This window comes from Labrus bergylta, chromosome 10 (assembly GCF_963930695.1).
Source record: "Labrus bergylta chromosome 10, fLabBer1.1, whole genome shotgun sequence".
Classification (NCBI taxonomy): Eukaryota; Metazoa; Chordata; class Actinopteri; order Labriformes; family Labridae; genus Labrus; species Labrus bergylta.
This window is the reverse complement of record NC_089204.1, coordinates 22111166-22121470: the sequence shown is the minus strand read 5'-3', so window position 1 is coordinate 22121470 and position 10305 is coordinate 22111166. Positions and strand designations below refer to the sequence as shown.

The following is a 10305-nucleotide window of genomic DNA, read 5'->3' as shown; positions in this document are numbered from 1 at the left end:
AAACTGAGATACTCTTAATACAACCTATTTATGTTTTGTAATTATGAAAACATATTCCGGCAATTAAATTAGCCATAAATTAAGTGTGGGGTTTATTTGCTGACCTTACAAAAAAAACTGATGAAATTCTTCAGAATTAAAAATGTGAAACTATTTAAGTGAGACAAAGAATAAGTTTGAGGGAGTAAAACGTAGAGGAGTTGTTCATTTAGGTACATCCTAAATGTTTTTTGTTTTCTTTATCCTCGTGTGCAGCTCCGTAGCCCCTACATCTAAAATAGTGTAAGCGTTCACAGCAAACAATATATTGCAGCCTATCTCCTCCCCCGAGCTGTCGAAATAGAGGCGCTTACAAAGAGGAGAACGTCACATCCCCTTGACCCTCCAATCACCTCAGGGTCCCATTTGATTGGAAGGCGGCAAAGGCTTTAATCTCGGACTAATTCAGCTGCTTTTGAAGTGAGAATTTCTACCAGTTCGTACTTCGGGAGTATAGAGCGCGGACCTGCAGACAGACGCACTCAAGGCGCAGCGCTCATGGTGCAAGACGCAGCAACGGATCTGCGATAACCTCGCACAGTCTCCTTCCAGCAGCCGCGCCTCGCTCCTTTACCAACAGGATTACCGATTATTGAACAGTTTCACTGTTTTTTTTTTTTTTTAATCCCCGAGAGAGCTTCGACGCTTCTTCTTTGTTTTTTCTCCCCTTTTCTTAATGAATCTGACGAAAGCATCACCGTTTCATTTCCTGACAATTGGGACATGATCACATCGTCTGCTCTGAAAAATAGTGATATTTGTGTAGCCTGGGAAAGCAGCAGCAGCAGTTCTCGGAATAGCAGCTCAGCGAGCATCAACAAGCCTTTTCTCCACTCCACGCCACCGTCTGATCCACTACGGCAAGCAAACCGACTTCCCATCAAGGTTTTGAAAATGCTTACTGCACGGTCAGGACACATTCTGCACCCGGAGTATCTGCAGCCTTTGCCTTCTACCCCGGTTAGTCCCATAGAGGTAAGAGGGAGATGTTTAATGTCTGTGTGTGCATATAGAAAATGTTCGTTAGGCTACAACTTACGGGTGCTTCGTGTGACTGCGTTTTGGGATCGTATTGCTCTTATCCCGGGATAAGGGGATAATACCAACCTGCCTAAATGTGTCTTTGTTTTTTGAAATAGGAATGTGAAGTATTAAGCGTCACAATTTGATCTTAGTGAAATTACAATTTTAGTTGTGTTCACGTAAGAGCCGTGCGTAATTGCTACATATGCATCTCCGTTTGGAAATGTCAGCAGTCTAAACAAACGGCCTATTCTCGAGATGTATTTCATTATCATAAAAGACAGCAGTCAAGAAGCATTTAATAGCATTTTTTAAACCTCTATTTCGTCTTTCTTTTGCAGCTAGATGCCAAGAAGAGTCCGCTGGCTCTGCTGGCGCAGACCTGCTCTCAGATCGGCAAACCGGACCCACCACCCTCCTCCAAATTGTCCTCCGTAACAAATGGATCTAATGAGAAGGAATCTAAATCCGGCCCTTTAAAACTGAGCGACATCGGTGTGGACGACAAATCTAGCTTCAAACCGTACTCGAAACCTTCAGATAAGAAGGACTCGTCTTCTGGCGTCTCAAGCGGAGAGAAGTCTGGTTTCCGAGTGCCGAGCGCCACCTGCCAGCCGTTCACGCCACGGACAGGCAGCCCCCACTCCAGCACCTCAGCGTCCCCCATGCCATCAGAGGGAAAGTGCGGGGACAGGGATGAAAAGAAAGATTCTGATTGTAATAAAAATGGCTCTACGGACGGATCTGGCACCACGAGCCACAGCAGGATAAGCGTGAGCTGTGGTGGAATTAACGTGGAGGTGAACCAGCACCAGGAGACGACGCCTGGCACTAAAACCAGCTCCTCCTCGGACTCCCCATCTGTAACTTCTGTTTCCTCCGCATCCGTGCTGGGGTCAGGACTTGTGGCGCCAGTTTCTCCTTACAAACCTGGACAGACCGTTTTCCCCTTGCCTCCTGCTGGCATGGCGTACCCAGGTAGCTTGGCTGGGGCCTATGCAGGTTACCCCCAACACTTCCTGCCCCACGGAGGGAGCTTGGTAAACGCACAGCTGGCTAGTTCTCTGGGCTGCAGTAAGGCTGGATCCAGCCCGCTGGCAGGGGCTTCTCCACCGTCCATCATGTCAGCCAGCCTGTGCAGAGACCCTTACTGCCTAAGTTACCATTGTGCCAGTCACTTAGCGGGGGCAGCCAGCGCTTCCTGCACGCATGACTCCGCAGCTGCAGCTGCCGCTAACGCCCTGAAAAACAGCTACCCACTAATGTACCCCACACACCCCATGCATGGCGTTCACGCAACGGCGCCATCATTTAGCGGACACCCATTGTACCCCTACGGTTTCATGCTCCCAAATGACCCTCTCCCCCATGTTTGTAACTGGGTGTCGGCAAATGGACCCTGCGACAAGCGTTTCTCCTCTTCAGAAGAGCTCCTTAATCACCTGAGGACACACACTGCTTTTACCGGGGCGGAGAAGTTGATATCTGGTTATCCCGGGTCTTCTTCACTGGCCAACGCTGCAGCAGCGGCCATGGCCTGCCATATGCACATGCCACCGTCAGGACCCCCCGGAAGCCCCGGAACTTTGGCCCTAAGGAGCCCGCATCACGCGTTAGGACTCAGCAGCCGCTATCATCCCTACTCCAAAAGCCCCCTGCCGACCGGGGCGCCTGTTCCCGTCCCTGCAGCCACCGGCCCGTACTACTCCCCTTACGCACTGTACGGCCAGAGACTCACCACAGCGTCAGCGCTGGGATACCAGTGAGGGGGGAAAAAAAGGACTCTGAAAAGTTTATAGTTCTAAGAATGCAAATATAAAGACTTTTATATTAACAGCGCTAAACGTATGGGCGGGCTCCGTGGACTTCTGTATTTATTTATATGTCTGCTTAAAAGCAGGCGATAATAGCTGCAAATGGAAAATATTTGAGCAACTCAAAAAGTGCATTATGTTGAAACTGAACTCTATAGGTAAAGTGAAAACACACACATGTTAGAGTACTAATTCAAAGTAGGGGTCCTCATTTCGATGTTAATTTGAACTTGCTATGATTGTATTTGTTCTTATTTAATGTCTCATGGAGAAGAAAATAATTTACATGCATGTTTGTTTCTTAAATTTCAGAAATTGTCCACATTTTAAATTGCCGTTATTTTTCAGGTGTACACCTTGGAAAGAGAATTGGTATTTTTTTGTATGTATTCTGGAAAAAATAAGAAACAATTCTGTTCCATATCTCCGTGTGCCTCATTTTCTGAATTATTTACTTTCATCAATTTAAAACACAATTATAATATTCCACTGAAAGTTTCTTAAAATCACTCTCTTTAATTTATTTCTCTGAAACATGTCAGCTGTTTAGAAACAGGCCTGCAGCCTACATTTTAACTTTATGTCAAAACGATACATCGCTGTTTGAACTGGAGACATTTTGGACCATAAAAATGTGCATCTTCCCCTCGTTCCATAAAACAAGTTTATATTCCAATTAACTGAGACGCTTTAAACATTTATTTATTAATAGTGCACACGTGTTATGAAGTTAAAGGATGTGTGTGAGAGGTTGTGTGTTTGAAAGTGCATTTTAGTGAACGTATTTAGTTTGCGTATTTAGTTTGCTGATGGGTCAAAATTGGTCAAAACAGTTCTCTGATATGAGTCTTATTTCAGGTGTTACTGAATCCTGCGTAAAAAGTCAAATTTATTAAATACACCAAGAAAAAGTTTGAAGGAAAGCTTAGATCTGCGTTTTTAAATCCTGATCACTCATGTGCATTTGACATTTCTTAATTAAAATATGTAGGGGGGGGGGATCAATTTTACAACCTTAAAATAAATACTGAGGGTGGATTAAATAAATTGCTGGTTTTCACGTGTGATACACAAACATTTTACAAGCGCCTTCGACTTTATAATAAAATCGGTTCAGAGCAACACAAGACACGTTTCGATCCGAAAGGCCAATAACACGTTTAACAGCAAAGAGGTGTATGGATTATTTATGATTGCTTTACAGGACGCTATTAAATTTGCATTTGATCATTTCCCCACCTGTTAACAACATAATTCACAGCATTTCATTTGTCCTGGGGAAGAAAAAAAGAAGTCCGCCGTGCGCAAAGTTGTAGTATCCTCAAGCAGGTATAGCCTAAACGTGGTTTGAGTTAGTAAAACATGCGTAGGCCTATAATCGACTCCTAAAAGAGACATTTTTAAATGAATTATTACCAAAGAATTTTGACACATCTGTTTCATATTGGTTTTTTTTTTACGGGTTTTCGTCTTTATCCCAGTTGTTTGCCTACATGACGGCATTAAATCTGCTGTGATAGTTAATTATGTTTAAGATACTGATGAGCAAAGTCAGCTGTTTATTTGAGATTACTTGTATTTTTAAATAGGCTAAGCTAGAGCAAACCTTTGACATGAAAATCGTAGATAACTTTTTGATATAACTGAGTTTATAAAACCACGCTGAAGTCAGCCATCTCCAAATAATGAACGGCTTTAACTCAACGTAAAAAGTATTGGCGAACGTATATTTTTCACGTGTGTCCTCACTAAGGTCGACTTCAAACATCATGAAGTTAGACTCTCAGCTCTTTTGGACACTGTTGACCCAGCTGCAGTCACAGTTATCGCTATTTATTTAGATACGCTGTCCCTTGTCTTTCTCTCAGCGGTTATTCAGATGAAACAAACTCCTCTCATGGTGTGTATGAGGCCCACACGCGTCCTAAACTGATGTAATGACGGTGAAAGGGAGCAATTTCCATTTCTCCCCACATCATGGTGGCTGTGCTCGGAGGGTCCCGGTGGAAAGCAATTTATCATGTGCCCCTCCCCCTGGTCCTGTCACCGGAGGAACAGGCAGGCACATGTGTGCATGAATTACCAACCCTCCCACCTACCCAGCCCTCCCCCCCTCCTCCTCCTCTCTCCCTCCCTCCCTCCCTCACACTGGAGATTTGACACAGAGGAGAGAGAACATGGGGGATTAAAGTGTGTGAGAGTATTAAAGTGCATATTCACTTTGTCCATCAAGGCCTGAAGTGCTGAGGTGTGCAAGGAGCTCCACAGTACAAAAGTGACACAAAACTACAGCATAAAATTATACTAATGGATTTATTAATTTAAATAGAATTCTTGAATGAAGAACTTTTTTTTTTTTTTTTAAATTTGCCTGATTTTACTTGAATTAAATTAACAGGGATCTTATCCACCAAACTTAGAATCTGTTGAGGGGCCACAGAGGTCAATGAGGGGAAGCTTAAAGGAGATGAAGCACCTGATGTGGCGGAGCAAACGTTCAAGGTGTCTAGTGAAGAGGAATTTAAGGGGATGAATAAACGTTCTTTTGAAAACATGAAAACCAGTCCGAATCCAAAATAAGAAACAAACACCGCACGATGGAGCAGTAGAGAAAATGAACTTAAACTTAATACACTTCTCTGGACTTTAAAAACAGGGGTTTTGGGGAATTTTACTATCATGTTTGAATATGTGGACCCCAGAAAGAGTGGTTGCTACCTTGGTAGTGTCTCTAGGGATAATATTAAAATATAGAAATACAAATCTTTCGGGTGTGCGGAGTCAAAACCTTAAGGAGAATACAAAGAAGTCGTAAGGGATTATTTTAGGGAACATTAAGTTGCACATTTTCTTAAGTTCATAAAGACAACATTTCTATAACTTAATGAAGACGGTTGCTTACAGCTTCACATATATGCTCCTTAAGGCTGCCCGTGTTAGCCCTTAACCTGCAGTGAAACACAACAAAACACACTTACCAAACAATTTTTGAAAATGTGAATATGTATGAAAAACAACAACAAATATTTTTTCAGGACTTTAATGCAGCAATTTGAGATTTTTGGGACATTCTTGGACCCTCATGAAGAGAGAAAGAGACAGAGACAGAGAGAGAGAGACACTGCAGGAAAACTGGCAGGACATCTGGCAAAAGAGAGAGAGGGAGGGGGCGGGGGGAGCCCAGGACGTGAGTCACACACCTCACCCCATATTCAACCCTGCTGAATTACCACCACTAAAGCTGTCATTAGTGGGTGTGTGGCACAATATAAAGACATGTCGTAGTCTGCAGTGGCAAGTCTATAGTTTGTCTAACAGCTGTGTCAATACGGGGAAGCTGCTATAATGTTCAACCCCGCGCCAGACATAAGTCAAAGAGCGATGATTATCTTTTATGCGTGTATGTGTGGTTCTTGTATCAGGATGCAGTTACTAAATATAAGCTCTCAGTGATCAGTAATGGCTTTGTTTGCACTGTTGACTTTATGGGTGCTTGATATTTCTGACTTGCAATTATGTTTTACAAGTACGTTTCAAATGCAAGCAGAGAACCGGTCTCTGTTGCCATCTCAGGCAATGTTCATTGCACATATACCTGCATGCCCACTATATGTCCTCTCACTCCAATTGTAATAAAAGGAGTAATCTTAGCCAGCTGGATCACCCACTGTCATTATCTAAGTGTGTGATTTATGGTGATACAGTCTACTGAGGTGTCCACAGCTTTGTGATTGCATTAATGAAGTCGTAAAGTGAGCCGCAGGAAACAAAGCATGGACTCTGTGGTTGAATATAGACCCATTACAAGAGTAAAAATCCACACTAAATCTGCCTATTATCCAGGAGATTAAGAAAAAAAAATCGGCATTGTTGTTTTCATATCCAACATGTGAAGCACCCTTTCCGGACAGATTGATCCTGGGATGGAGACTCCAACTGAGAGCTGCACTCGAGGTAATTTGGTTCTCAAAATGTGTGCCAAGGCAGACAGGAATCCCTCCCAGCTCTTTTACATGTGGTTACCCTCCTCATTGATTTACAAATGTGGAAGTGCTCATCCAGGTGATGTGTGAGAAGTGGCTGTGTTGATCTATCCGTGCCACTCAGATCTGTAACCAGCGAGACACTTTCTTGTGCTCAGACGGCCTAAATGAGGTCGTTTCTGTCTGCTTTGGGGATGTACGGTGCGCCGGGGTGTTTTAGTGTTCAGATAATTTGCCCATTTTCGGATTCTGACAAAGAATAGTTTATGGAAATGCAACCCTTAATGGAGTATGTCGGAGTAGTATGTGAGCTGATGAGGTTGTTGTCTGTCACTGATGAATGTAAAAAGCAGAGAAAATGTCAGGAACAGGCTCTGCTCCGAAAGGGCTTTTTGCCTTCATTTGAAATGCCTAAAGCCTGCATCTTCAGGACGCTATGGCACACGATCACAAGGTTATTCCAATTGTTTGAAGCTGTGTGAATAAAAACACGAGACGCCTTACCTCAGTGGACTATCAAAGACAGAGTCACAGAGCTTAATTTGAGATAAAGGCATTTGCTTTCCAAATGTTTTTTTCTTTTTCTTTTGACAGTTTGAGGTTTCAGTCTACCACATAATTGCCGTCTTCTGCTGTTCTCTCTCATCTGCGAGTAAATCCTGACGGTGTGTCAGCGGCCTAACATGACAGTACGAGTACATGATGTCATTTCCATGGGTGTGGGCTACCAATTACCATGACTCACATGCTTACTAGCTACATAAACCCAGGTCTTCTATTATATCTGATGAAGACATAAGGATTGTACAAAGCTTGTCATTTTAAGTCTTCCAGGGAATGTGGACGAGTATAACATTTAATAACTAAAGGATTAATGAGTACAGGTTTAGTCTTCATTGAGGTTAGTATATTATGCACATTGACATGCGTTAATATTATGCACAACAATAAAAGTCTCCTTAAACAGTAATTTGGGGATTTTTATTCTAGGTGTTATGCAACAACTAGCCCCGAATGTTCCTATGAGCATTACTGAATATAAAAGGGTCACTGCGTTAGAACTGATGACTATAATGATGCAAAAATACACTAAAAAATCCTCATCTTTAATACTGGATTCACTGGAGCTTATTTTATAAACAACTTATAATTAAAAAAAAGAAAACTAAACTTGTCAGTGAGTCAGATATTAATGAAATGTCTGTATTGGTTAAAGTAATGTCTTCATTGGACTTGTTTAATGTAACAGTAATGTTACAGTATATTAAAACTATTTAGATGACCTGACATCACAAGATTAGTTATTCATAACCCAAAGACATTTAGTATGTGTACTAGCCAGTTAAGTTGAGCTACAGTCATAGCTCGATTAGGCCATTTAACTGGACTACTGTCTGTGTCTCAATATACAAACACTGGGACAGAATGGATTTATTGATGGATGGATGTCCAACTCTGCTACAGTAGGATGTGATATGAACCCCTTTCAGCTAGTTACTATTGCACCTTCTCATGGTTGACCTTGCTAACAAGTTAGCGTGCTGCAAACTGGTTGAAAGGTGAAAACATGGACAACTTTACGAATCTGTATTTGTCATACATGCTCAAAGCTTTATTTTTGGTTCAAATGTGATTCACATATTCCTCTAGCTTATGGTGATATCTGAAGGTAGTTTTGATATGGTACGCATATATGCTGTTTGACTTACAGATCGGGATCTGTGGAGCATTCACAGAATACCTAGTTAAGTTTGGGTGCGATTGGTACCTAGGCCTATACACGCAATAATAAATAAATCCCCAACAGCATTATCTAGGTGTGTGAGTCGACATTAAGAAATTCCACTAAGTACCATTTCACTCAGACGAACATGTTTTTATGCATTTTAAAAGTCCAGTTTTAGTTGGACTAATACAATAAATCAAATATTTCTAACTGAATGTAAATGTACTGATGGTTCCCAAAGAGGAAAAGTTGAGCCCCCCCAAGGCCCCACACCAAGAAAGTGATATATTCCTTTCAGAAATTAAAATCTATTTAAATTGTTTTCATTAATAAAACTCCAACAGAATAGGCCTACTAACATTTGTCCTTACTCATATCTTTAGTTAAAATGAAAATGTCATTTTGACCACCGCAGAGCAGGCATAGTCTAGTGCCTCCCCTGCAATCTTTAGGGCCAGACCTGCATGGAACCCAGGCTGAGAACCAAAGATAGACCACACAAACACACATAAACATGCTTACAGTAATCACAGTAATAGTATATACTCTGCTATGTTTCTTATACCAGTAGTTTATTTTTTTATTGTTGTTTTATTACTATGTGATGTTTTAATTTGACCTGCCAAAGGGACTTGAGATGTAAACTAGCTCTGAGCTAAGTCTGGTACAATGCATCAAATGGCAACATTTATGTTTAATCTTGTATATGGTCCCTTTACAAAAAAATCAAAAAAATCAAATTACCTCTTACAGCTACCAGGTAGAGTTTTAATCAAGCAAGCTAGCCAAATAAGTATTACTATCACTCAATTTGGGTGGCAGGTGGCTTCAACCTGCTGTTGCTAGCTATATCAGTTACTGAAGTCAACCTTTCAGTCATGTTGGGGTTGGTGGTGCCTTTTTGTGAATCAAATTAAATTTAGCCTATTGTATTTACAGACAGACATTTGTGCTCCAGCCTTAATGAAAATCTTGTGTGTTTCATGTTGGCACAAATGAGCAGGTATAGGTGTCTAAACTTACTGCTATGTTAGCTTGTTCAGCCTTTATCAAACCCCCAAAAGGAGGTTTGATAAAATTATACTAATGGATTTAGTGCTCAGAAGCGGGCTATTTTCCACGAGCATTTTCAGACTATACAAGTCTGACAGATGAACTACTGCTGTATGCTACAACCATAAATATGATCTTTTCCCATAGAATAGTTAAGTAGCTTATTAGCTGGCTAATTATTTAGCCACTGCACAGATCTTTTTTTGCTTTGAACTTGTTTCACAGCCCCTCTTCTTTCCAGCACCAACTTCTATATACATATTGTCACTTCTGGCTTCAAAAAACATGCTGTCATGCACATCAAAAAGGTAATCAACAAACCAATAGGTAAAATCACTGCAACCATGTCTATTATTTATAATCGATGCATTTAACCAACAGCGGTAGTATGATTAGAATACTCGCGTATAAACCAAAAGAATCAGTCATAAACCTGTAAAGAAACATGTAGGGGAATAAATAGTCCCCTGTATAATGGTGGTACTACATAGGAACAATTTAATTTAAGAAGCCACAGCAGTCCCAGAACTTTCTGTATACAGAAAGAACAGGAAGGGTACACTCTACTGTGATATTCTCCAGAGTTCCCTGGTCTGAGCCAAGTGTGAAAAACAGCAATATATAACACTTATGTGATTTATGAGAGCTATATTTATCACGTTGATAT

The 10305-nt window shown here is 41.3% G+C and overlaps 1 protein-coding gene across 1 annotated transcript; it reads left to right on the top strand.

Annotated features, from left to right (window-relative positions):
* The first annotated feature begins 409 nt into the window (after positions 1–409).
* On the top strand, positions 410–3299 carry znf503 (zinc finger protein 503). Its single transcript, XM_020630912.3, has 2 exons — positions 410–1014; positions 1404–3299. The coding sequence occupies exons 1-2, from the start codon at positions 763–765 to the stop codon at positions 2826–2828; spliced, it is 1677 nt and encodes a 558-aa protein (XP_020486568.1). The 5' UTR covers positions 410–762; the 3' UTR covers positions 2829–3299.
* The last annotated feature ends 7006 nt before the right edge of the window (positions 3300–10305 follow it).